The 27,912-nt window shown below is 38.8% G+C and overlaps 1 protein-coding gene across 16 annotated transcripts in view; it reads left to right on the top strand.

Moving 5' to 3' along the window:
- Window positions 1-27,912, top strand: part of picalma (phosphatidylinositol binding clathrin assembly protein a) — a 173,940-nt gene that overhangs the window by 131,647 nt on the left and 14,381 nt on the right. For 3 of the 16 annotated variants that reach the window (XM_072263329.1, XM_072263342.1, XM_072263328.1), the window contains exons 13-19: window positions 8,883-8,999; window positions 10,971-11,102; window positions 11,194-11,224; window positions 12,342-12,444; window positions 14,806-14,829; window positions 20,852-20,911; window positions 21,995-22,099. In XM_072263329.1, coding sequence (XP_072119430.1) covers window positions 8,883-8,999; window positions 10,971-11,102; window positions 11,194-11,224; window positions 12,342-12,444; window positions 14,806-14,829; window positions 20,852-20,911; window positions 21,995-22,099 — 572 coding nt within the window. Of the gene's footprint in view, window positions 1-6,162; window positions 6,244-8,882; window positions 9,000-10,970; window positions 11,103-11,193; window positions 11,225-12,341; window positions 12,445-14,805; window positions 14,830-20,851; window positions 20,912-21,994; window positions 22,100-27,912 lie in introns of all 16 variants that reach the window. The other 13 variants (XM_072263334.1, XM_072263333.1, XM_072263331.1 and 10 more) reach the window with 9 other exon arrangements.

Below are 27,912 nucleotides of genomic sequence, written 5' to 3'. Positions count from 1 at the left end.
TCACATTCTGTCCTGATTAAATGAATGACCTTTGTCGTTTGATCAGCGCCTGTAGCAGTACTCAATAACATATATAATGGTGCTAGAAAGTTTCTGAGCCTTGTAGAATTTTCTCTATTTCTGCATAAATATGACCTAAAATGTGATCAGATCTCCACATAAGTCCTAAAACTAGATAAAGAGAACCCAATAAAATAATACAAGAAAACCATTATACTTGTTCATTTATTTATTGGGGGAAAATAATCCAATATACATGTATTTGTTGGAAAAAGTATGTGAACTGTTGTTTTCAGTAACTGGTGTGACCCCCTTGTTCAGCAATAACATCAACCAAATATTTCTGGTAAGTGTTGATCAGTCCTGCACAATGGCTTGAAGGAATTGTAGGCCATTCCTCCTCACAAAACTGCTTCAACTCTGGAATGTTGTTTGGCTTCCTTACGTGAACGCCTTCAGGTCTGTCCATAATCTTTCTATGGGATTAAGGTCAGGACTTTGACTCAGCCATAACAAAACACGAATTTTCTTTTTTTTAATGCATTCTGTTGTTGATTTACTCTTATCTTTCGGATCATTGTCCTGTTGCATTATCCAACTTCTATTAAGCTTTAGGTGATGGACTGCTACTCTGACATTCTCCTGTAAAATGCCTTGATACAATTTTGAATTCATTGTTCCCTCAACAATTGCAACCTGTCCAAGCCCTGAGGTAGCAAAGATGCCCCAAACCACAATGCTCCTTCCACCATGCTTAACAGTTTTGGTGTTGGTGTGCAGTGCTCTTTTTCCTCCTAACATAGCAATGTGTTTTTCTGCCAAGAAGTTCAACTTTTGTCTAATCTGTCCACAGAACATTGTCCCAGAAGGGTTCTTAGAACATCCAGGTGGGCTTTTGCAAACTTGAGACGTGCAGCAATGTTTTTTTTTGAGAGCAGTGGTTTCCTCCGTGGTGTCCTTTCATGAACACCATTCTTGTTCAGGGTTTTTCTTATAGTGGACACTTGAACAGAGACTTTAGCAAGTTCTAGAGATTTTTGCAGATCTTTTTCTGTTGCCTTTGGGTTCTTTTTCACCTCCTTCAGCATTGCACGTTGTGCTCTTGGTGTGATCTTTGCAGGATGCCCACTGCTAGGGAGAGTAGCAACAGTGTTTCTTCCATTTGTAGATGGTTTCTCTTACTGTGAACTGATGAACACTCAAGTCTTTAGAAATGCTTTTGTAGCCTTTTCCAGCTTCGTGCATCTTTACAAATCTTCTGAGGTCTTCTGGAAGTTGTTTTCATTGAGGCATGGTGCATGTAAACAGATTTTTCTTGAGAAGAGCCGGATGTGTCTTTGTGTTTTTTTTATAGGGCGGTGCACCTCTCCAACCCACAGCTCCAATCTCATCTTACTGATCGGAACACTTGACTCCAAATAGCTTTTGTCGAAGGCATTATCCCAGAGGTTCACATACTTTTTTCAACAAATACATGTAATATTGGATCATTTTTCTCAATAAATAAATGAACAAATATAATGTTTTTTATTATTTACTTAATTGGATTCTCTTTATCTAGTTTTAGGATTTACATGAAGATTTGATTCCATTTTAGGTCATATTTATGCAGAAATAGAGAAAATTCTTGAGTGTTCACAAACTTCCTAACACCACAGTAAAGGAACATGTTTGGACTGAAATTTCTGGAAAATTCTCATTATGCATTAATACAGTTCTTCTATTTGGATGCCAACTTTGTTTAATCTCTTATTCAGCACACCTCCAGGTAGTAAAAGTGGGCCAACAACATTGAACGTTCAAGCAATAGGTGAAAATTGTGATGATTGTCAGGAATATTGTATTTCTGTACTCCGAACAAGAGCAAGCAAATCTAAATTTGATTTATTTCTTGAAGCTATGTTCATGCAAATGCTGATGCTGTGAGGAGATATATATATATATATATATATATAGTAGAAATATAATGGGCGATATCACTTTACGTTGGCTCAATTTTGAGTGAAGACTTTCAATATTTTCTTGTTTTTTAGTCAAATTTTTGCTCTTTTCATTGCCCAAATGAAACCCACTGAAGTCACTACTATTACTTTTTCCATGGTCTAACATCTATTTTTTGTGCATTTTTCATTACTGTGAAGTTGCAGGGAAGAAAGCCAATTGATCAGTTGTTAGAGAAACTCTCCTCATCTCACTAACAAGTTCTGTCTTTGTAGCTTATACTTGTGATTTCAAATATTTTTGCTTTAAAAGATACAATAATATCTATTGCAATGCTTCCAATGCAACAGCATTTGTACATTAAGAAATTCTACATAATCCCAATCAAGTAGAACAAAAGGAAATCTTCCCCCCCCCATTTCCAAGACTGAAATCTCTCCCCCCCCCCCCCCCCATTTCCAAGACTGAAATCTTCATTAATTTTTAAATTCCCTCTTCATTTTTGAAAGAATTTGCTATGACTTCTTGTTCCAGTGAACCTATGCTCTGGTCTCAATGACATCATTCATTTAATAATGCATTATACATCAAAGTTATTATAAAGAGATTTGCTGTATTATAACAATGGAAATAGCTGCTTCAAGTTTTGCAATTGTGCACAGATATGATGTGCTTCATCATCCTCCTGTATTCATTGCAAATACTGATGACATTTACAAAGGAGCACCATGTGGATTTGCCAATAGTCAAGTCTTATTTGCAGATATTGAAGATAACTGGGAGAACATTGACAGAGTGAATAAAGTATGTGAAAACTGCAACATATTATGAACTTCTTAGAGTAGAAACAAAGTGTGAAATAAGGAATCTGTAGTCCACGTTTATTTTAGAAATTATTCAAATACTGGGGCCACCACCAAATTACTGAAGAACGGAGAGAGAAACAGAAATGAGTTATGAAAAATATATAACAAATGTCACTAAACTGGCAACATCAATCAATGCCCATCAGCACCTAGAATAACCTGATACAAATTATCTTAATAGCTTGCTACCACATGAGTCTTGAAATTCAACATAAAGCACTGAAGTAAACCAGTGACAAATGTACTAGAATGTCTAAAAAGGGGAATGTGGTGATGGGAAGGGACCACAACATCAACCGACCAATAAGTTGCCAACAAATTCTGCATTGCCCAAAGTTGTTTGATTTTTGGCACCTTGAGGTAAAGAAGGAAGGGTGGAGCATAAAACTAAAGGAGAAATGGATGCACAGCAAAAGGCCATCCAGAATATTAACAAGCGGTCAGAAGAACTCGCTCTCCAACAAGAATGGGAAATTAGGAAAGCATTTCCCCTTTGTACCATAGTGTGGAAGAGGAGAGAAAAAGAATAAGATGTATTATTTCCTCAATCCAAACCCTTAAATGATGCAACTTGATACTTTCTCTTGCATAGTTTGTGCTCACACTTACAGATTTAAAAAGCTGTATATATTTTGCATATACTGACAATTTCAAAGAGCATAATTACCCTCTTTCTAAAAGTCATTTTTTATACATAGTCATAGTCATACTTTATTGATCCCGAGGGAAATTGGTTTTCGTTACAGTTGCACCATAAATAATTAAATAGTAATAAAACCATAAATAGTTAAATAGTAATATGTAAATTATGCCAGTAAATTATGAAATAAGTCCAGGACCAGCCTATTGGCTTAGGGTGTCTGACTCTCCAAGGGAGGAGTTGTAAAGTTTGATGGCCACAGGCAGGAATGACCTCCTATGATGCTCTGTGTTGCATCTTGGTGGAATGAGTCTCTGGCTGAATGTACTCCTGTGCCCAACCAGTACATTATGTAGTGGATGGGAGACATTGTCCAAGATGGCATGCAACTTGGACAGCATCCGCTTTTCAGACACCACCGTGAGAGAGTCTAGTTCCATCCCCACAGCATCACTGGCCTTACAAATGAGTTTGTTGATTTTGTTGGTGTCTGCTACCCTCAGCCTGCTGCCCCAGCACACAACAGCAAACATGATTGCACTGGCCACCACAGACTCGTAGAACATCCTCAGCATCGTCCGGCAGATGTTAAAGGACCTCAGTCTCCTCAGGAAATAGAGATGGCTCTGACCCTTCTTGTAGACAGCCTCAGTGTTCTTTGACCAGTCTAGTTTATTGTCAATTCGTATCCTCAGGTATTTGTAATCCTCCACCATGTTCACACTGACCCCCGGATGGAAACAGGGGTCACCGGTACCTTAGCTCTCCTCAGGTCTACCACCAGCTCCTTAGTCTTTTTCACATTAAGCTGCAGATATTTCTGCTAACACCATGTGACAAAGTTTCCTACCGTAGCTCTGTACTGAACCTCATCTCCCTTGCTGATGCATCCAACTATGGCAGAGCCATCTGAAAACTTCTGAAGATGACAAGACTCTGTGCAGTAGTTGAAGTTCGAGGTGTAAATGGTGAAGAGAAAGGGAGACAAGACAGTCCCCTGTGGAGCCCCAGTGCTGCTGATTACTCTGTCAGACACACAGTGTTGCAAGCACACGTACAGTGGTCTGCCAGTCAGGTAATCAAGAATCCATGACACCAGGAAAGCATCCACCTGCATCACTGTCAGCTTCTCCCCCAGCAGAGCAGGCCGGATGGTGTTGAACGCACTGGAGAAGTCAAAAAACATGACCCTCACAGTGCTAGCTGGCTTGCCCAGGTGGGCGTAGATTACCTTATACAGAGACTATTTGGCCCAATGAATCTTTGGCAGCTCTGATCATTCCCATTCATCCTATTTGTCCCACTTGCAGTATTTCCCTGTAATCTATTCTGTCATACATGTTCATTAACACTACCAATTGTCTAAACATCCATGTGGACTAGTGGCAATTAATCTATTAACCCAAGTGTTTCTGGGCTGTGAAAGGAAATGATGTGGTCAGAAAATATTCAGACTCTACACAGATAACACCACTGGTCAGATTCTAATCCAAGTCACTGGGGTCATGAAAGAACTTTGTGCCATTCCAGTTCTCGTTATAGGATTCACGGGCAACTTATTGGCCAACTTTGGATATGTACAGTATTTAGCCCTCTTGAAACTGTCTTTGCTACTGATTTGAGCACAGTGATTTATCTGTAGCGGTAGTTTCTCAGCTACATTGTTGCCTCCAGGATCTTGTTGACAACCATTGTTCTTATCCATTCCCTTCTTCACTATTTTTTCTGCAAAAGATATCCCTGAAAGGAAGGAAGTTGACTGTCACAAGTATGCTTAATGCCTGGTTATTTTGAATTTAATTATTTTAGTGTAATGTCACACCCAGTCCTAGATTTGTTAATAAATTTGACATAACTTTATACCATCTTTTATTCTTCGATCTACATTGGATCACCTCACTTAATTTCCCCTGTGATTTTCTTGCCTTTTTTACCATGCTTATTTGTGAGACACTTTGTAATGTTTCTTATGTTAATATAGTTATAAAACTAAATTACCATTTATAACTTCCATATGGAAAGAATGAATGACCTTGTATTTCAATATTATTTCCCTATCATACTTGCAATAGAAGAACATAAATTGATTTTTGTATTCAGGATCGCTTAATCTATATGAAAGAAGACTGAGTCATGTAGTGTATTACATGTTAAAATGTAATGTTATCGCTTTTGCCTTTTTCCTGATCCAGTGTCTCCTTATTTGTTCTATACAATACACACAGCAAGATTGCACTGTTCAATTTTAGATATTCCATTACCACCAATTTTTAAAAACTCAGCAATTGATTATCGTGTAGTACAGGTCCATTCTTTCTACTCTGGACTTTGGCATCTGTTTGGGTTTCATCTGTTAGAAATAAATTCTCTTTTTGACATTCCTCTCATTGTACCAATGGGCTCAGAAGGTTTAATCTGGCAGAAGATGTATGATTTTAAAGACGAAGTGATGGATGGACAGCTGAGCTAAACTAATGGTCTTAAGTTTGATAATTCAGAGGAAGACTGTTTAAGAATTGGTCATCAATATGATTATCCTTGTAGCATGTAGTTATGGGATAGTAAGCAATTGATTTAAAAAATCAAGAATGTACTCAGTATATTTTACTTTCATGAAATTTCTATATACTATTTCTGTTTGTTTAGACTTCAGTCCTTGGCTCAGTAACTGCTGCTTATCTTTCTGATCTTCTCTTTGCACAATTCATCTGTCAGATTCCTTCTGTGGTCCTCCAGCCTATTCTAATACTTCTCAGTTTAGAACAGAGTCCCCTGCTGTAGCTGGTCTATTTGCAGGTAGGTTTGATTCACTTTGTTCTGAAAGTGCTGTTAATCAAGTTAAATCATTGTTCTACACTGAATTACTGAGCATCATCTATTGCTTGTGAAATAGTTTAAAGTAGGCAGGTTTACTACACATATATGTATTTATGTGTATGCATCTACATCCATCCATACCCAAGACTATAGTAATTTCATGTATTGCATTGTACTGCTACCACAGAAAAAAATTCAAGACGTGAGTGATGATAAACCTGATTTTGATATGGTTCTCTATTGTGGACTGAGAGTGGGAAGGGGGTAGGAAGAAGGGGGAAGGGAGAGGGGAGGAAGTATGAAGCACCAGAAAGACATTCTGTAATGACCAATAAGCCAATTATTTGGAATCAAATGACCTTGCTTGGTGTCTTGGGGCTGAGTGTATCTGTACCTTGACCTGTATCAAGGCCCCCCCCCCCCCACAGCACTGCTTCCTTTTCTGCCACCTGACCAACACCCCTTCAGTGCTCCACCCTCACTATTCCCAGCATCATTAGCTCCTGCCAGATTAACAAATTAACTCTCCGCTCCACGTTGACAAATACTCAATACAAAACTCTTAGGCACTCCAGCTGTATATCTGTGCTTAAGACTTTTGCACAGGACCATATATTTAGCATTTTGATGGTTAATTATGCCATCTGCCATGCTGAAGGTTGCATTATTTTACCTACGAACAATGTCATCTAGTCTGTATTTTATTCAGTGTAAATCATCTATTTTCTCACATTTTACTGTCAGTGATTTACTCAAGTCATGTGCTTGAGCAACAGGGTTTAACAATACTTGACAGGTCACCATGTAAACATGTGAGTGGCAATATGTTCTGTTAAACTGGAAATATCCATGTTGATACCTTTTCCACTTGATGCGCAAAGATGCCTTATCAGTGTTAATGTGGACATTTTCTCTTGTATCCAATTTGGTATGGCAATTGCAAAACAAATGTGTTGCATATAGCATGATTTCTATGATGACTGACACCTTGTGGTCATTGGGGTTTTCCTTCCAAACTTATCAAATTGTATCCGTACCCACCTCATATTTTGAGGCAATTGAAGCACAGAATGGCATTTTTGGGAAAGGTGCACTGTGAAATTTTTGCATTTTCTGTAACAGTTTCAATTCTATACATTGGTAAATCTGAAATGCTGCTTTGTAATAAATATTTCAGTAGTAGCAATAAATAATTTTGATACAGCAAAATTTGAAACATGGTAGAAATGGAAGTGAAACAAGAAATCAAAATAGGTTTCCAATTGATTGACCTCACCAGTAAAAGACTTGAATTAGTCTTCAAAAGACTTTGTGCAGTTATGAGATGATGATGTCAAACCTGCTGTTTGGGACTTGACTGTATTTCCTTTTTCTGTAATTGAATTAAGAATTTTAATTTTTACATTAATATTTGAAATATTTTGGTCTGTAAGCTTTCAGAGTAATTAATCTTCCCTGACTAAGGTGGCTCAGTAGCATAGCTAATAGAGCTGCTACCTTACTGGCTTGGGTTCAGTCCGTTGCCGTCTGGCTGGGGTTTCCACATTTTCTCTGTGATCACACGTTTCCTCCTAGGTGCTTCATTTTCCAAGTGTGTGCCGATTGATTATTAATTTGATTGGTGTATAGCTAAGTGGTGGTAATGAAGGGTGTTGATGTGAATATGTGCTAAGTAGATGGGTTAGGTTAAGATTAGTATAAAAGTGGGTGCTCGGTAGTCTTGATTGATGACCTGATGGCATTGACAGTGACTATGTGGTGTAAAGCAACTTAGGTTATCAATTATTATTGAAATGAGGAAGAACTCTTGATAATGAAACATTGAATTTGTCCTGAAGTTGGATCATAGCACCATGACTCTTGACCCAGCTAGTCCATGCTATTATTTATACTCTGCATTGATTTTTTTCTACTGGCTTAACCAAAGTCCCTGTTTTTGCTGAACTTTCTTATCTTTTTCTTGCTGCCTGATGTACTTAGCTCTTCTCAGCTCTTCACTTAAAGTTGCATCATGTTGTAGAATCAGAAGTGTTATTTGCAAAGAGTACAAATCAATAATAACAGTTGTGTGGGCGATGTCAGATTTTAACCATAGTGAAAGTTGAGCAAATGCATTTTGGGCATTTCTGATGCAAACAGTCCATCCCTTTAAGCATGGAGAGATGCTGCAGTTTTACTCATCGTACTTAGAGAATGTATACTGATATCATTTACAGTAATTGATAACTTAATTGTCTAAGCTTTTTACTGGTGACAGTAATACACCGACCTAAAATACATTGCATTCATCCTGACATTACAGATTCTGCTTCAGAAGTCTCATTAATTTTGCTTCTCTTTGAATTGATTTTACTTGGCGTGTACTGAAGGTGGAAATTTTGAGCAGAAGTTTTTTTTTGCCTCAGTTTGCAGTAGCCTTACTATTTTGAATAATGAAACAACTTTTGAAGGAGAAGAATAAGGAGAAGCTGGAAACAGTAGCCAAATGAATTATTCACTTTAAAATTTGGATTGTCTATCAACTTAAAGCTGAATTCTGATTGATAAAAGAATTAATGAGGTTTTTCTTCACTCTTTTTGCACTATTGAAGGTAACCATGTTTATTTTGTAATTTTAGGGTTCACTCCTTCACCAGCTACTCAGACACTATCTTCATCAAGCCTTAATGTTGACTTTGCGTCTGTATTTGGAACTAAATCAACTTCCACAGCCAATAGTATCATGGATTCTGATGGTAAGAATATCCTATTCCATTGGGGAAGAGGTCATTGAACAACAATCATTTCATTTTGGAATGCCACAGGGTATTCAGATCATGTATTTATGTCAATGAAATTTAATACTCTAGTATAACTGAGGCAGTGGCTAAAAGTTTCCCAAATTTGTTCGGTCCCAAAAGTTAATAGTGTTTACTTTCATCTACGGTGGGGGGGGGGGGAATCCCACTTTGAAGAATTGTATACTTTATTACCTTTACCTTGCGCTTTTCTGAGTATGGAATTAGACTGTCTGAACTGCTGTTCTGGTTTCTGAGATGTTTTAAGGTTGGATTTGCCAGTGAGTGATGCATTGAACTATATAAACAAACCAGTTAGGTTAGTGTAGCATTGATATGGGTTTGATGAGTCTTTATTGCGTATACCAATAACCCAGAAATAAGTTCTCTATTTGATATTAAAAATGGTGTCAAAGTAAAATGATTGAATGTTCTATTAAAATGTTCAATTGACTGCTTTGTTGGTCCATTTAGCTTTGTGGTGTTTTAAATATTTGACCATCTTTACTGTCAGTGTTGGTCTCTTATGGATGAAGATTGCAGCTTAAAATAGGAGACTGGGGGAAAATAATCTGACGAGATATCGCTGTGCATTTCTTGGAGTTAGGTAGCCTTGGGTGATTTCCCATTCCATGTCACTATGAATGACATATATCCATGTGTAATTTGTTCTATCACGCAGGCCATGAATCATATTCTTGAATTAGCCTCCCTGCAATATGCACATACATCACAATGAGACTAAAGGCGCTGTCATTTCCTAGTGCATGGCCAAAACGGAGGCAGTGTATCATCTGAAAATTGTCCAGAATGTTTTGAGTAATAATTTTGATCATGTTTTATTTAGTTAACTGTATTAACAAAATATGAAAATTGTGATTTTTTAAAACCAGCTTTATTGCTAGTTCTTTCTATCAAGTTGGCATTAATTAGTTTTGTTTCCTCATGTTATCAATTTGGTGGCATTGGAGTTCAAATAATTGCTCAAAAGCATTAATCTTGTTTATTTGCTGCATTGATAGGAACTTTTTTAAGGGAATTCAGTGGTGCTGCACATCGTGCAGGTAGTTCACAGTTTCAGACCTAGATTCAATCTTGATCTCTTGGTATTTCCTGTGTGGAGTTTGTCTCTTCTACCTGTAACTGTGTGAATTCTCCCATGTACTTCAGTTTCCTCCCACATTTCCTGAGAGGTCTGCTGGTTGTTTGGTTAATTGACTGCTGTAATCTTCTCCTCACATTAGTGGTTGGCAAGGAAATCGGGGATCGTGTTGATTGTAGGTGAGGGAGAATAATAAGAGGGAAGTAAATGCAGGAATGAGATTGAAATTGCTTTTGAGAACTGGTTCCTTCCATGTCTGAAGGAAATATGATGAAACAAATTTGAGAAATATGAAAAAGCAGTGTTTCTGATAATGAAAGTATTCATGTCTCAACTTTATTTTTGAACATTAGATAGTCCTAAGCATTCAAAGCACCTGTGCATTTGTTACAATTGTATTTGAAATATATGTGTATTTGATATGTTGCTTGCAAAATTATGCAGGAGTTGTCAATATATTTTAGCTAAATGGTTTTTTCCCTGCATGCAGCAATGTTGGCTTATTCCTGCATGTTATGTTTTTTATATATAAGGTATAATAGAAATGTATACTTTTTATTAGGTAATACTTTCTAGGTCATCTTTCTGTTGATATGTACTTAGTAAATATGCAGTGCTTTAATTACATTTCTGGCTTGTTCTGTAAACATATTATTCTAATTTTTTTCCATTATCCATACCTATGGGCACTTGGCTATGCTTGGCATGCTTGAATGGGTGAGTTGGGATTTTAACATTTTGATCTTTGTCGGCAAAATATTAGTGATGTCCCTGCAAAATTTTTGTTTTGTGTTGCTCTAATTATGATGCATTACTGACCTCCAAAGACTTTGATGGATTAGGTGGACTCCTGAAACCAACTGTAGCTTTGCAGAGTCAGACCCAGCCACCTTCAAAGCCACAGCCAAACAAGCTAGTAGGAGAGGATTTGGATTCATCATTGGCTAATCTTGTTGGCAGTAAGTATCTAACATATATGGTTGTGTTTTTAACTTCTTTTCTCTCTCTCACTGCTGATCAAGTGATGCAAATTGATTTCTTGTATTTCAGACTTGGGAATTGGAAATGGATCTGCTAAAAAGTAAGGACCAGTCATTCATGCATATTTATTAAAGTAGTTAAGACTCTATTTTCCCAACAGGATTATTCTTTCTATATATTCTACTGAAATTATAGCATATTTTCCAATGCCCAAAAATGTTCTTTGTATTAAAATGAGAAATTTGATGATAGCACTACCTTGTGAAACTTAGAAATCTTTAAATTTGGTCCTTTTGATTCTTCAGATTGTGTAGAATGCTTTGTAATATGTGAGCTGTGGGTATAATTTGTAATTGTCAAGGTATTTGTTATCTCTACAGGAATAAAAATAATGGTGACTTTTAAAAAGTTCAGGTGACAATACAACTAATGTGGAAAAAATGTGTCTGAAAATAGGGATGTGGTCTCTTTGATTGAACATGTTTAATGACCCAAATACATCACTTTTTATTGCTGGGATGTAACTACATCAGCTCCACATTCAGGTTTTGTTTTTTGGTGCACATATTTCATTGAGGTTTTTGAAACTCGATGTTAATTTTTTACTTGGATGGTTAGTAAAGTTCAAGGAGTAGAACTAAGCAGTATAAAACAAAATAGTTTAGTCCCACTTTCATTATATTTAAAACATTATAGCATTGTTTGGGGCTGAGAGTATCTAAGATACTCATTGGCCAGTTTTTTTTTTTAAACCTATGTTTCTCTGAATGTATTACGTCCTGGCAACTTGAATCCTGTAACTTGCCCATTTCTACCAATTAAATTAGCTAACATTAAATATTCAAAGGGTGCCTAGAAGCGATCACTCAAAGAAGGGCTGTTGTGTTAGTGTCCTAATTTACCCATAAATTACAGAGCAGTAGCAGTGAAGTTTCAAAACTATTTAAATACAAATATGCATCAGTTGTCTTTATTGTTTTGGCAGATCAACTTAATGATTGAATGTGAAGATGCCAAAACCGTTATTATGTTGCAGTTTATTATAACTGCATAGTTTGGCTTTACTTTGGTTCAGCATTATAGTTTCTTTGATCTGAAGCTCTATGGCTATTCTTAATTTTAGTTTGTTGTTTGCCTCAGTTGGACAGCTTTGTATTATAAATGTGCTGTTTGCAATTGGAATACAGAATGATTAATTAAAGAATCTTTTGCCTAAGAAGTGATCTTCATTGGAACCAGCCTGGGGAAAAGAAACTAACTGGAGGAACCAACTGGCAGCCCAAGGTTGCTCCTACTACAACCTGGAATCCTGCTACACTGGTGAGTTAATTTTTTATGCAAGTTTCGAGGAATATTTCTGTTGGAGTAAGGGGTGATACATGTAAAATGTCTCAAGTTGAGCACATTTGTTGTACTGAAATACAAATTAACTCATTGAAGATTGATTCATATTTCTAAAAAGCTGCTTTTAATATTTTGTCATGTTAATAAGTTTTTGAATTCTAAATACACAATTTAATTGTGAATTTCTTTTGCTATAAGAGCAGTTCTTTCTCCTCCATTATGCCATTCAAGTGAAGCATTGCATGTGCAAGACAGTGCTCCTGTTAGCAGAGGATTTGGCTCCATTCATTTGAAAATTATTTGAGTTGTTTTTACAGCATAATTCTTAGCTTGCATAGTTCTGTCAGTACACTTTGTAGCTTTTCAAATATTCATCTACATACCTTTATAAAATTTGACAGTTTTGGACAATTTTCCCTCACACCCTCACTGGTTTGTGAACTTTTCCTTCCTCTTTTCTCCTTTAAACTTTCTGCCAAGTCTATGTCACCTAGTTATCTACTACTACTTTCATGAGAAGAATGTCCTTTTCTGCTCACTTACTGTAGGTTTATCATTGTGTACAGCTCAGAATCAACAAGGATGGTACATTGATTTTAGTTGGGCTTTGAAGTGCCACAGGATAAGGACGGCACAAGTCCACAGATTCAAGGCAAAGCAACTGTTAAAAGAAGAATCTCTATGAATTATACTAGAGCACTGATAAAATAAATGTAGACATAAACAATTGAATACATTTCTAATTACCTCATATGCTTCTTTTGTTTGAGTTTGATCTCCTTTTATGATACTGCCTTGCCTGTTGCTGCTTGGCTGTAATCAAACCACTGGAAGATTGCTCTGTCACTGTTGAAGGTGACTACAAGCAGCTCTGGGCAAACGGCCCAGCTTCAGACTGTAGCATTCCAGCATGAACAGGCTTAACCTGGGTCATATGAGCTGAAGGCCAATTGCAAGGTTACTTTTGCAGTGGTAATGGGAGAGCAGTTACTGTGACCCAGAGAGATGCAGTAGATTTTTTCGTGTCATGGACTTATTGGCACTTTGCAAGGCAAACTGCCCTTGCAAACTGTCACAGGTCACATCGTCGCTGGGGCCTGTTTAATGTTGGGCCATGATGGCCTTGGACTAAATTTCCATTGCAGTTTTCTGATGATAGATTGCCTTTGCACGTGCTTCTGTTTAAATTTAAAAAATAGCATGATCATGCCAAAAGAGAGTGAAGGGAAGAGGGTGCTTAGCAGACTTACTAATGACAAGATGTAGCATCTAGTGGAATGCCAAGAGGTTCAGGGCACTAATTTCTAGCCTCCACCTCCTCTATGGGAAACAAGTGAGTATCTCAATAGATTTAAGTGATGTTTGCTACAGGTGTAGATACACTGTCAACGTATGGTATACGAGTGCTGGAGTTGAGAATGAGAATTGAAGCTGTGCTGGTTTTGTCAGTAACTGCTAACCTTGACCGTCTGAGCAAGGTCATTGAATTTCTTTTGACACTGGAAATGGGTTTGTGGTCTGTCATTCCTGGTATAGTAGCATCCTGCTTTCTGCTTCATTTCAACATTGTGTTAAATTGCTAATTAAACCACAAAAGGAGTTTCCAAGTACTCATGGTTTAAATTATCACCCAACAACTATGTAATCCTTTCACAGGAATGTCATAGTTGCAATCACTGAATCTGAGAGTTTCATTCCCACCACAGTTGAATTACAATTGAAACTAATATAAATACAATGTTTCTCAAAGGTTTGTGGTAATGATGTCAATTGAGAAAACTTACCTTGAGAACTGGAGATCAGTCAGACATGGATTACAATTCATGGGTGAGTTGTTTAGCCATACCAGGCAGGTTCCTGATGTTCAACAACTTACTAAGTACTTGGATTCTTCTTGTTTGGTTAAAGTAACTCACCAAACCAATGCCTTGATAGGTATTGTAATATTCTGCATAGTTTAAGATTGTTAACATCCAATAGATTTAAGCCTACTGAAATTTTTTGATTTTTATGTTGCCTACTCCTGGAAAAGTTTATTTTTGTGACTGGGCACAGATCGAACAAAGAAACCAGTCAGAACATTTCCTTGGTCATTTGACAAATACTGCTTAGAAATATCCACAAAACCTTGACAGATGCAATAACATTTTATAAAGTGGAAGAAGTGAGGATGTGTGTGTGTGACTTTTTTAAGAACGATCAAGTAGTTTAAAATTAAGTATAGTTAATGCCTAACTTATTTTTTAACTTTAACATAAGCAATGTATAAACTAATTGTAAGAGTGCAGTCTGACTAAATATTTGATGGTTTATGCAATTGTTTCCTTTGAAAAGCAGAATGGCATGCATTTCCCTCAATACGTAAGTGAAATTGTTTTACTTTAAAAGCTGGCATGCTGTTGTCATTCGCTACTGATCTGAGAACTACTTGCAGCTGTTACATTTTTCACCCGCTGGAAACTTGTTTGAAACTTGCTGCTGCCATTGCCTAAGTCTGTCCTCTAAATATCACTCTGATGACAGCATGAAAGCAAATTCAAATTTATTCAAGAAAACTTCCATATAAATTGATATATGGAACCTTCCCTCACCCCCGCACACACACCTTTTTCTTTGTTCTCCTAGTCAGATGTGGTGGGCAAGTCTGTGGCTTCATGAACTCTTCTTCTTGCGTGAAGAAACTGCCAAAGTAGCCTGTAATGCATGAATTCACTACTTTCTTTTAAGTATCTACTTTGGCAGTGGTTTGACAAAATGTTAATGGTTAATTTGTGAAGCATACACCACCTATGCCTGATATGCCTAAAATTTAAAATTGTGCAATTTAAAGCATGATTTGCTTTGGAGAATTTCCGGCTCTATTTAACTTTTAGCTATCTTCAGATGATATAGAATAACATGTCGCTCACTGATAAAGTGGAGAATCTCCTGTGATATGTTAAGATATTTTTGTAGTCTTCATAGTAAATTAGAGCTGACAATAAATATTTATGGAATAGTTTCATGTGACTTTTATAAGTATTGACCTGAAGCAGAACTATAAATTAGATTTGGAGACTTAGAGCATGGTAATGTGCCCTTCCAGTGCAATGAGCCCAGTTATACCCATGTTACTGATCAACCTATTAACGGGTACGTCTTCAGAATGTGGGAGGAAACAGAGCTCATGGAGGAAACCCATGCAGTCACAGGGAGAATGTAAAAATCCTTACGGGCAGAGGAAGGAATGGATGCCATGTTACTGGTGTTATGAAGGCGTTTTGCTAACAGCTATGCTACTGTGCTGCCCCACCCCACCCCTCTCCCCAACACTATTAATCATTTTTCCCAAGTTTGTTTTGGGACTTGAGTATTTATTCTTACACATGGCACTGTCCTTATTTTAAATGAGAGATTGGTATGGGAACTTCACCATGAAACCATCTTAGCTAACATCAAAAGGCAAGGATGCAGGAAATCTGAAATAAAAAATCAAGCAGAAGATACTTAGCAGGGCGAGCAGCATCTGTGAAAGGAGAAATAGATTTAAAATCCTGGGTCACTGACCCGATCAGGAAGTGAAAAATGAGAATATAACTATGTTTCAGGTTACTGAAAGTGGGAAAGTTGATGTGAGCAATGGAAATGACTGTGATTGGTCAAATATAAATATTTTATAGCCAAGAGAGAAGCTGTTAATACTGTCTGAAAAAAGCAATGAAAATCGGCATGCACGGTAGTGTGGTATTATTACAGTTCGGTGTTCAATCCTGGTTTCCTGTATACGAGTTTGTACGTCCTCCCACGGGAATACGTGGGTTTCCTCTAGATGCTCTGGCTTCCTTCCACAGTCCAAAGATGTTTTAGTTAGTAGGTTAATTGGCCATTTTAAGTTGTCCCATGATTAGGCTAGGGTTAAATTGGGGGATGCTGGGGGCGTAGCTCAAAGGGCTGGAAGGGCCTATTTCACGGTGTATTTCTAACTGAGCCAAATAATAAGTGTAGCCACCCGGCAAGCCTCAGGGTCGCTCAACTCGCTGTCGTCTAGGGAAACAGCCCTCGGCCCTGCCAAACTGGGTATTTAAGTTTGTGTGGATGCTGTGTGATATACCCCACCCTGCCAAATAACAGACAATACACCATATACGATTAAATAAATCACAGTTTATAGATATTACTGGATCTATATAATTAATAGAGATAAAATATAAAAGAAAAATGAAGCGCCACATTTGTCAAAGTTCAATCTTTCTGTGCACAACAGTTGGAGCTCCAGTAACGACCCTCTCTTCATCATTCGATCCCCTCTGACCACTTCGACCTGCCGCCCGCCGCCCGGTGGTTGACCAGACGCTCCACATGAGTCTGTCTCTGTCTCCGTCTCCTCTCCTTGCCAAAGATCCTGGACCTCGGACTCCTGCTCGGGGTCCGACCCTGTTAACCAGCTCCCAGCACCTTGTCCACTCTCTCGCTCTCCATTGCGCCTTCTGCCCCAAAAACCCGCGCATCACAATAACTTACAGGCACACTAGAAAGAATAACATCTATCCCAATTGGTTCGTTTGCTCTCCTAGCAATAACATAACCCAAACAAGCTGCTAGCGGGAGAATTTTCTCAGCAGTTAACATAACGAAGAAGCTATTTTAATTATAACAAAACAAAGAAGCCATTTTAATTAGCCTATGCAGTAACATAAAAGAAGAAACCCCTTACATAAGTAAAAAGTTGTTAACCATAGCTGACCTTTCTGAAGGAATGGAATGAAGATGCAGAACACAGCTATTGGAGGAAATCTGAAATAAAAGAGAATGCTGCAAATACCCAGGACAGGTAATACCCAGGAGGTGTGAAAATAGAGGGGGAGAGAGAACAAATTTTTAAAGAAGACAGCAGAAATTACACCACAATAACAGCTGAAACGAAGGCAAAACTCTAAACCAAAAAATGAAACAAATCATAGATTCCCTTTGGTACTTTTGTACAGGGTGTTGGCAAGTACAGAACACATTTCTGGTCTCTTACGTAAGAAAGGATAGAACAACTTTGGAAGCATTCTAAGAGGGTACACCAGGCTAATTATGGTCAAAACAGTTGTCCTATCAAATGATTTGGGTCTGTATTCTTTAGAGTTTTGGAAGAATGAGTGCTGATCTTACTGAAATATAAGATGCTAAGGTGGTATGACAGATTTTGCTATGTTTTCATGAGTGGGGGAATCTCGAGCAATGGGAGCATAGTTTCAGGATAAGGGTTGGTCATTTAAAACTTGAGGTTTCTTGGAGACTGGTTAAACTCTGCAATTGTCTGACCCAGAGAGTTGTTGATGCTAGTTCATTAAAACTACTTAAAGTGGAGTGAATTTGGGAATTGAGGGCTGTGGGGATCTGGCACAAAGGCTTGGAATGGAACAGCCTTAATTATATTGAGGTTAGCTTGGGGCGCCACAGTGGTTAGCACAATGCTATCATATCTTGGGGCGTTGGAGGTTGGAGTTCAATTCCAACATCATCTCTAAGGAGAATGCGTGGGTTTTCCCTGGGTGCTTCTCTTAAATAAAGGCTGTGTGACTTTCTGTTCTTGTGTTTTTGTATGCCTGGCTGTCTTAACCCAAACATTTAGTTGGAATATGTGAGGAAGGAAAAAATATGGTTAGAGTTTAGCTTGATGAACCATACCACTTTCTATCACCTGCCTGACTATTGAAATCTAAAAATTTGTTTATCTGAGATGATTATCAAATTATTCAAAGTAAAATGCCTCCTTAAATTATTGACAAAGGTGGCATGAAAGCTTTTCCACAGGAACATATAATTGTTCATACTGGAGAGCTTCTGTATCTAATTTGCTTAATCAATACTGCTGCTGTTGACTTCTTGAGAACATAAATTCATACATTTTGCATCCCTTAAATTCTAGTTAATTTTATGGTGGATTTTGTAACAGCTGGTACAAACTTTTTACTTAAACCTTCATTTATTTTCCAAACCAGATTGTCTTTGAGATGATACTGCTCAGCTACTTTAACTCACAGAAGCCCATGTAATGAGGGAGTGTTGTTTGGGAGTTGCAGGATTTTTCCTGTAGCAAGAATGATACATTCAACATTCAGAATGACGTGTGGTCTGAAGTGGACCATGCTGATTAGTGGACCTGTGGTTTGGTTCCTCTTTTTTTGGCATAAATGTTCATAGGTTTATTTGGTGATATGAATAATGCATTTCCGAGTTGCTGCAGAGTTTCGTTTTAAATGTACGTTATAGCCATAATGGGGCTGCAGAGGAGCAACACGTATTTAAGATGATGAATGGAATGCTAGTTAAGTGAGTTGCTTTGCTCTGGATAGTATTAAGCTCCTAAGCATTGTTAGAATTGCAAGAGAATATTTCATTGCATGTTTTACAGGGTACAAAGGCTTTAAAGAGTGAAGAGGTTCTGAACTGTCCTATTAACACATAACAGGTCTGGTTCAGTTAGGTTTCTGGACTGTATTCATTCAAGATGAAGGAGTATCTGTGATGTTAATGCTATTAAACATTAAAGGCAGAGGTTTAGACTTTTGGATTTGATTATTATCTGGCACTAAGTCTTTCTTGTTACTTACCAGTCCAGAGTTTGCTACAATTGTTTATAGACTGTCTCAGTAGTGATTTGATCCCATTCTGACAAATGTTGGGTTACTTTTTATGAGCAATATTTCCATCACACGTCTGGTTCCTTTTGTTTTGAATGAGAGCTGTGGTAACTCTTCATCCAAATGGTCCTAATATAACTCGAGCTTTAGAGTTTGCTGAAATAATACACTCGATAGTTTGAATATTGAAAATAAACCATAACTGAGCAATTCTTCATTTGCTGTTGGTATATAAGGATAACTTGGCTGGAAGCACTACTATTTCTGGCAAAAGGTTTCAGTACCACAATTAGGATGTTGTCAGAGACCTGTGGCCTTTCAACTATCCAATGTTTTCAGTTGTTTCTTGATGTCATGCAAAGTGAACAATTAGTATTGTAATGTTGGGATCTTCTAGAGTAGAAATAGGTGGATCATTCACGAAATTGTTCTGGATGTGGAAGGCTAAAAAATTACTTTCTTTCCGTACTGGGCTTGGTTGTTATTGAGTGTGGAGCTAGAAGTGAAACTTTCTTGTTTTCCTATTACGCAAAATTGGATGTGGGTCAGCATAAACATTAATGTCATTCCCAATCCCCAGCTTTTTTTCCCTGTAACCTCTCTCATGCTCATTAACACACCCAATTTCTCATGTCACCTAACCACAAAAAAGGCCAATTTATAGTGGGCAATTAACTGACAAACCAGCTTACATTCTTTGCAGGAGGAAATCAGAGCACCCAGGGGAAACCGACAAAGATATTCAAGACACATTTTTTCTCTATACATACACCATCCAAGATCAGGATCAAACCTGGGTCCCTGGTGCTGTATAGCTGCAACTTTCACTGGTTGTGTCAAACCTGGAGACATTTATTTTGATCCTTCGGTTCTGAGTGGTCTGTGTGTGTGTGTGTGTGTGTGTGTGTGTGTGTGTGTGTGTGTGTGTGTGTCTCTCTCTCTCTCTCTCTCTCTCTCTCTCTCTCTCTCTCTCTCTCTCCTTAAGTATGCCTATAGCCCTTTGGTGTCTCTTTGGGTGCACCAGTTCCTGGCATGTTTTTCTATCTTTATTTAGCCAGGATTAATCCCCAAGGTTGAATTTAATGATGGAGTGAAATGCTTTGAACTACAGTTATGCTGCTATCGTTGACCCAAAGTATAGCCTGATTTTGAAAAGTAAAGGCAGTGTTAATCTGCCACAGTACAAATCCCATACAGAGATGCTTTATGTTCATAATGATGGGGTGACTTCTGCATTACAGTTTCCAGTCACTCTACTATATATTCATGGACTGTGAAAGATTGACATAGGCAAATTTGAGTAGGTTTTTCTTGCTTGCATTGGTTTTCTTACCTCCTGCCATTAGTTGTAGTGGTTTGATAAAATTTGAACTCATGGTTAGATCATTAGACTGGGTCTCTGGTCTACCATTCCAGTAGCACAGACATTATGTTTGTGTATCTATTTTGTGATTCCAATCCTAGGTTCTTTGTTAATGAAGTTTTAAGGGATATTTTTACAATTTGAAACCTGTTGTGGAATTTTGAAAAACAATAAAAAATAGATTTTCTTCTATGTATTGATTTGTTTGCAGTTCTGTGTGTTCAATATTTGACTACATTCCATTGTAAAACATGCATTTCTTTATCTTTTTTATACATTTTGCAAATTACAATGTACTTGACTGCATAATTATAGAACATATTGTCTTGGATTTGAAGATTATCTTTAAATGTATATTTGAAATTGTTACATCTTCTTACTATCTTATAATAAAGTGATTCTGATCTAGGCTGCTCCTATCATGGCTTACCCAGCCACAACGCCAACAGCAGTGATGGGATATGGCATGGTAAGTGCACAGAGTGGCTTTTTTTTTTATCTGATCTTTCACTCATTGCACAACTTTTTTTATATGCTGAGCAAATGTTTGTAAAAAAATATTTAAAACAGTCTTCAGTTCACTTGAGGTAAATGCTATTTAAAAAAAAAAGTTGCCATTTGCCCACATTACATGTGTAAGGTGTATCTTGTAACCTTGGTATTGTGTGAACTTGGTTCTCAAATGTTGGTGGTTCTCCTGTACACCTGTGCTGGCCAAAGGCTTTGCAGTGATCATTGTATTATCAGAGTATTTTTACCTATTATGAAAAGTCAATGTTTCCAGGTGAAGCTATGTCTTTTACTGTCTAAATCAAGACGTTAAGCTTTTCTCATGATCAAAGCTGAAAAGTTTGAGTGGGCACGTGGCCATGTGGTTAAGGTATTCGTCTAGTGATCTGAAGGTCGCTAGTTCGAGCCTCAGCTATGGCAGTGTGTTTGTGTCCTTGAGCAAGGCACTTAACCACACATTGCTCTAGTGTCTCTGTGAGGAGTGGTGCCCCGCACAGACTTCCAATCTGCGCCTTGTAAGGTCTGCGCCTGAGGCCTCTCATGGTCTGAGTTGACGTTCCCTCCCCATGATCAAGGATTCACATTCCGATTTGATGAGAAAATCAGTGGGGTTTACTGAATGAGTGAATACTTAAGTGAGACTTTCTAAACTTCAGTCTGATTAAAATATTGGATGTATTTTTTAATTAGCAATATAAAATTTAAATATTCTAAGTCAAGTAACGCCTGTAAAACGGGGGAATTTGTTCACTGAAGGTGGTCCGTATCAAGATTTTAAATTACATGAAGCCACGTCATCTGCTTATGCCTCAATAACCTCAAGGTGATTTTTAAAATTATTTTTTCACATAAATTCTTTGAGAATTAATTTTATTACCGACTCAACTTTTTTGGGTAGTGATTTGTGAATGGCATAAGGGCTTATTTCCATTGCCTGAGTGGCTGTAAAGCAGGGATCACAAGTAATCTTATCTCTGTGTAGGAGGTTAAACCATGTGCTTGAATTGTGATTTTTTTTTTTGTGTGGTTATTGCCTCTCTAGGCACCTCCAATGGGAGCTATGCCTTTGATGACACAACCAACGATGATGTACACTCAGCCAGTCATGAGACCATCTAACCCCTTCAGCTCTGTACCTGGTGCCCAGGTATTTTAGTTTTATGTATATAAAATAATTGTTCAAGCAAACTGATCTGTTTGACTATTTACTTAGCATTGAAATGCTACAAATACCTAACAATTGTGAAGAATTTATTTTACAATATCTTGTTTAGAATGTTGTAACATTGTACTTTGAATTTGTCAGTGCCTTTGAAATAGTGTAAGTAGTTATATGGCAACATTGTGTTTTTACTTACTATGAGACTGGGTTGACGATTTTAAGTCCGCTACAAAGCTGCAAATTGCAAGGGCCATTTAAAAAAAATTACTCTTCATAATTAGTTAATTGCTAATAGTAACTGAAGAAATCTCAAACTCAATTTAATTTTCATTTTATAAGATTCTGAGTTTTGAGAGCATCCAATTCCATAATTCTATATGCTTTCCCATGTAAGCAAATAACCAATGGCCATTTGAATACTCCAGTTTTTATTGTGTAATCTGCAAAGTCTTCATGCAGGGCAGTTCTATAAAATGCAAACTGTAGGGGCTGGTGGTGGGATGTGTGAAAGCTATCCTTCCACATGTTGGAACTTTGTATGTATATTTCAGGACATGAGAGGGTGGTGATGTTGATCTGAGCAGTGGAGAGTGGTACAGGGAGTGGGGTGATTATCTGTAATTTTCCAGTTGTGAATCTCTGACCTGTTCCAAATTGTGCCATGAGCTATTCCAAATATTTTTACCATGAATTGTCTGTCTGCTTTAGTCATTGACAGGGTTTTGCTGTCCTTTATGTGCAGCTGCAGTGCTTTGCAGGTCATATTGAAATTGCATTATTATTTCTGCAAATCAAACCAGAAAATAAACAGTTGAAGATGGAATTTAATGCAGGCAAGTGTGAGGTGTTGCACTTTAGTAGGACCAGCCAGGTTGGTGTCTTGCACGTGAATGACAAGGCACTGAGAAGTGTAATTCTTTGAAGGTGACGTCACCGGTGGATAGGGTCGTAAACAAAGCTTTTGGCGCATTGGCCTTCATAAGTCAAAGTACTGAGTACAGGAGATGGAATGTTATGTTTGAAGTTGTTTAAGTTGTTGGTGAGGCCTAATTTAGAGTACTGTGTGCAGTTTTGGTCACCGACCTATGGGAAAGATGTAAGTAAAGTTGAAAGAGTACAGAGAAAATTTACAAGGATGTTTCTGGGACAGGAGGACCTGAGTTATAGGGAAAAAATGAATAAGTTCGGACTTTATCTGTGAAATGCACAAGACTGAGAGGAGCTTTGATACAGGTATACAAAATTATGAGGGGTATAGATAGTGTAAGTGCAAGCAGGCTTTTTCCACTGAGATTGGGTGAGACGAACTAGAGGACATGGGTTAAGGATGAAAAGTAAAATGTTTAAGGTGAAGATGAAGGGAACTTCTTCACTCAGAGTGGTGAGAGTGTGCAATGAGCTGCCAGTACAAATGGTGTATGCGAGCTCAAATTCACCGTTTAAGACAAACTTGGGTAGGTACATGGATATTAGGAGTATGGAAGGCTGTGATCCAGGTGCAGGTCGAAAGTAGGCATTTTAAATAGGTAGGCATGGACTAGATGGGCTGATGGGCCCTTTGTACTTTTCTATGACTCTGACTCTATAATGTTAAAGTAGAGATCTTTTTTGGGCGGGTGTGGGCCATCATTAAAGCCCAACTAAACTAATGCAGAAACATCCATTCCTCTCCATCTATTTTACCACAACAAAGTGTGAGGCAGCAGCTGGTTGAGAAATTCCTTTTCAAGCCATTCTAATATCAGAAGATGCAATAGTGGTATTTCAATATTTTCTTGCAGTATTGTCTGTTGTCAGGATTTAGAAACATAAACATAGAAAACCTACAGCGCAATTCAGGCCCTTCAGCCCACAATGCTCTGCCGAACATGTATTTACTTAGAAATTACCTAAGGTTATCCACAGCCCTTTATTCTTCTAAGCTTCATGTACCTATCCAGGAGTCTCTTAAAAGACCCTATCGTATCTGCCTCCACCACCGTCACCGGCAACCAATTCCACACACTCACCACTCTCTGCGTGTGGGGGGAGAAAACAGCCCCTGATATCTCCTCTGTACCTAGTTCCAAGCACATTAAAACTGTGCCCTCTCGTGTTAGCTATTTCAGCCCTGGGGAAAAAGCCTCTGACTATCCACACAATCAATGCCTCTCATCTTTTTTTTAGATTATGAAGACACGTAGTCCCCTTTTATTGTCATTTAGTAATGCATGCATTAAGAAATACATTATTTCCTCCGGTGTGATATCACAAAACGCAGGACAAACCAAGACTGAAAAAACTGATAAAACCGCGTAATTATAACATATAGTTACAAACAGTGTAACAATACCATAACTTGATGAAGAAGTCCGTGAGTACAGTAAAGTTCAAAGTTTCTCAAATGTCCCACATCTTACGCAGACAGGAGGAGGAAGAAAACCTCTCCGTGCCATACCTGACCACAGTCTGACTCTGAGTTATCTGAAAACTTTGAGGTCTGATCAGCTCTCCGACACCGAGTACTGAGTGGCATCTCTGCGGAACGATTCGACCTCCTCCTGAGTTGCCAAAAGCAGGCAAGGCCGGGGATTTTGAGGCCTACCCTCTGAAAGATTCCTGACCACACAGTAACGACAGCAGCGGAGGGGTGTTTCAGAAATTTCTCCAGATGTTCCTCTGTGCTTTCATGTCCATTCTCCATCAAATCAGAATTGTCCACGGCCCCTATTTAATAGATACAATATCATCTTGTACACCTCTATCAGGTTACCTCTCATCCTCTGCCACTTCAAGGAGAGAAGGCCGAGTTGACTCAACCTATTCTCATAAGGCATGCTCCCCAATCCAGACAACATCCTTGTAAATCTCCTCTGCACCTTTTCTGTCATTTCTACATCCTTCCTGTAGTGAGGTGACCAGAACTGAGCACAGTACTCAAGTGAGGCCTGACCAGGGTCCTATATAGCCGTAACATTACCTCTCAGCTTTTAAACTCAATCCCGTGGTTGATGAAGGCCAATGCACCATATGCTGCCTTAATCACAGCCAACCTGCGCAGCAGCTTTGAGTGTCCTATGGACTCGGACCCCAAGATCCCTCTGATCCTCCACACTGCCAAGAGTCTTACCATTAATACTATATTCTGCCATCATATTTGACCTACCAAAATGAACCACCTCACACGTATCTGGGTTGAACTCTATCTGCCACTTCTCAGCCCTGTTTTGCATCCTATCGATGTTCCGCTGTAACCTCTGACAGCCCTGCACAGTATCCACAACACCTCGAACCTTTGTGTCATCAGCAAATTTACTAACCCATCCCTCCACTTCTTCATCTAGGTCATTTATAAAAAAAAACACGAAGAGAAGGGGTCCCAGAACAGGTCCCTGAGGCATACTACTGGTCACCGACCTCCATGCAGAATATGTCCCGTCTACAACTTCTCTTCGCCTTCTGTGAGCAAGCCAATTCTGGATCCAGAAAGCAAGGTCCCCTTGAATCCCATGCCTCCCTACTTTCTCAATAAGCCTTGCATGGGGTACCTTATCAAATGCCTTGCCGAAATCCATATGCACTACATCTACTGCTTTAACTTCATCAATGTCTTCAGTCACATCCTCAAAAAATTCAGTCAGGCTCAAAAGGCACGACTTGCCTTTGACAAAGCCATGTTGTATTCCTGATCATATTATGCCTCTCCAAATGTTCGTAAGTCCTGCCTCTGAGGATCTTTTCCATCAGCTTACCAACCACTGATGTCAGACTCACTGGTCTATAATTTCCTTAGCTATCTCTACTCCCTTTCTTGAATAAGGGAACAACATCTGCAACCCTCCAATCCTCCGGAACCTCTCCCGTCCCCATTGATGTTGCAAAGATCTTTGCCAGAGGCTTAATCTTCTTCTTCGCCTCCCACAGTAGCCTGGGGTACATCTCATCCAGTCCCGGAGACTTATCCAACTTGATGTTTTCCAAAAGCTTCAGCACATCCTCTTTCTTAATGTCAGTATGCTCAAGCTTTTCAATCCATTAAGTCATCCCTACAATTGCCAAGATCCTTTTCTGTAGTGAATACTGAAGCAAAGTATTCATTAAGTATCTCTGCTATTTCCTCTGGTTCCATACACACTTTTCCACTGTCAAACTTGATTGTCCTATTCTCTCACATCTTATCCTCTTGCTCTTCACATACCTGTAGAATGTCTTGGGGTCTTCCTTAATCCTGCTCACCAAGGCCTTCTCATGGCCCCTTCTGGCTCTCCTAATTTCATTCTTAAGCTCCTTCCTGCTAGCCTTATAATCTTCTAGATCTCTTATCATTACCTAGGATTTTGAACTTTTTGTAAGCTTTTCTTCTTGACTGAATTTTCAACAGCCTTTGTAAACCATGGTTCCTATACCCTACCATCCTTTTCCTGTCTCATTGGAGCGTACCTATGCAGAACGCCATGCAAATATCTCCTGAACATCTGCCGCATTTCTGCCATAGATTTCCCTGAGAACATCTGTTCCCAATTTATGCTGCCACATTTCCGTCTGATGGCTTCATGTTTCCTCCTTACTCCAATTAAGCGCTTTCCTAACTTGTCTGTCCCTATCCCTCTATAATGCTATGGTAAAGGAGATAGCATTGTGATCACTATCTCCAAAATGCCCTCCCACTGAGAGACCTGACCAATCCCAGATCAAGTACAGCCTCCTCTCTTGTAGGTTTACCTACATAGTGTCAGGAAACCTTCCCGAACACACCTAACAAATTCCACCCCATCTAAAGCCCCTTACTCTAGGGAGAAGCCAATCAGTATTTTGAAATTAAAATTTCCCACCACAACAACCCTGTTATTATTGCACCTTTCCAGAATCTGTCTCCCTATCTGCTCCTTGATGTCCCTGTTACTATTGGGTGGTCTATAAAAACACCTAGTAGAGTTATTGACCCCTTGCTGTTTCTAACTTCTACCCACAGAGACTCGGTAGACAATCCCTCCATGACTTCCTCCTTTTCTGCAGCCGTGCCACTATCTCTGATCAGCAGTGCCACGCCTCTACCTCTTTAGCCTCCCTCCCTGTCCTTTCTGCAACATCTATAGCCTGGCACTCTAAATAACCGTTCCTGGCTCTGGACCATCCAAGTCTCTGTAATGGCCACAACATCATAGCTCCAAGTACTGATCCACGCTCTAAGCTCATCCGCTTTGTTCATAATACTCCTTACATTAAAATAGACTCATCTCAAACCATCAGTCTAAGCGCGTCCCTTCTCTATCACCTGCCTATCCTCCCTCTCGCGCTGTCTACAAGATTTCTCTATTTTTGAGCCAACAACCTCTTCCTCCGTCTCTTCAGTTTGGCTCCCACCCCCCAGCAATTCTAGTTCAAACTCTTCCCCAATAGCCTTAGCAAACCTCCCTGCCAAGATTTTGGTCCCCCTCGGTTTCAAATGCAACCCGTCTCCTTTGTACAGGTCACACCTGCCCCAAAATATGACCCAATGATCCAGAAATCTGAATCTCTGCCCCCTGCACCAGTCTGTTAGCCACGCATTTATCCTCCACCTCACTCTATTCCTATACTCACTGTCGTATGGCACAGGCAGTAATCCCAAGATTACTACCTTTGAGGTCCTGCTTCCCAACTTCCTTACTAACTCCCTGCAGTCTGTTTTCAGGACCTCCTCACTTTTCCTACCCATGTCATTGGTATCAATATGTACCATGACCTTCGGCTGTTCACTTTCCCACTTCAGGATGTCGTTGACACGATCAGAAACATCCTGGACTCTGGCACCTGGGAGGCAAACTTCCATCCGTGTT

The sequence above is a fragment of the Mobula birostris genome, chromosome 7, assembly GCF_030028105.1.
Source record: "Mobula birostris isolate sMobBir1 chromosome 7, sMobBir1.hap1, whole genome shotgun sequence".
Lineage (NCBI taxonomy): Eukaryota > Metazoa > Chordata > Chondrichthyes > Myliobatiformes > Myliobatidae > Mobula > Mobula birostris.
The sequence above is the reverse complement of the archived record's forward strand: the minus strand, read 5'-3'. Positions and strand labels throughout refer to the sequence as shown.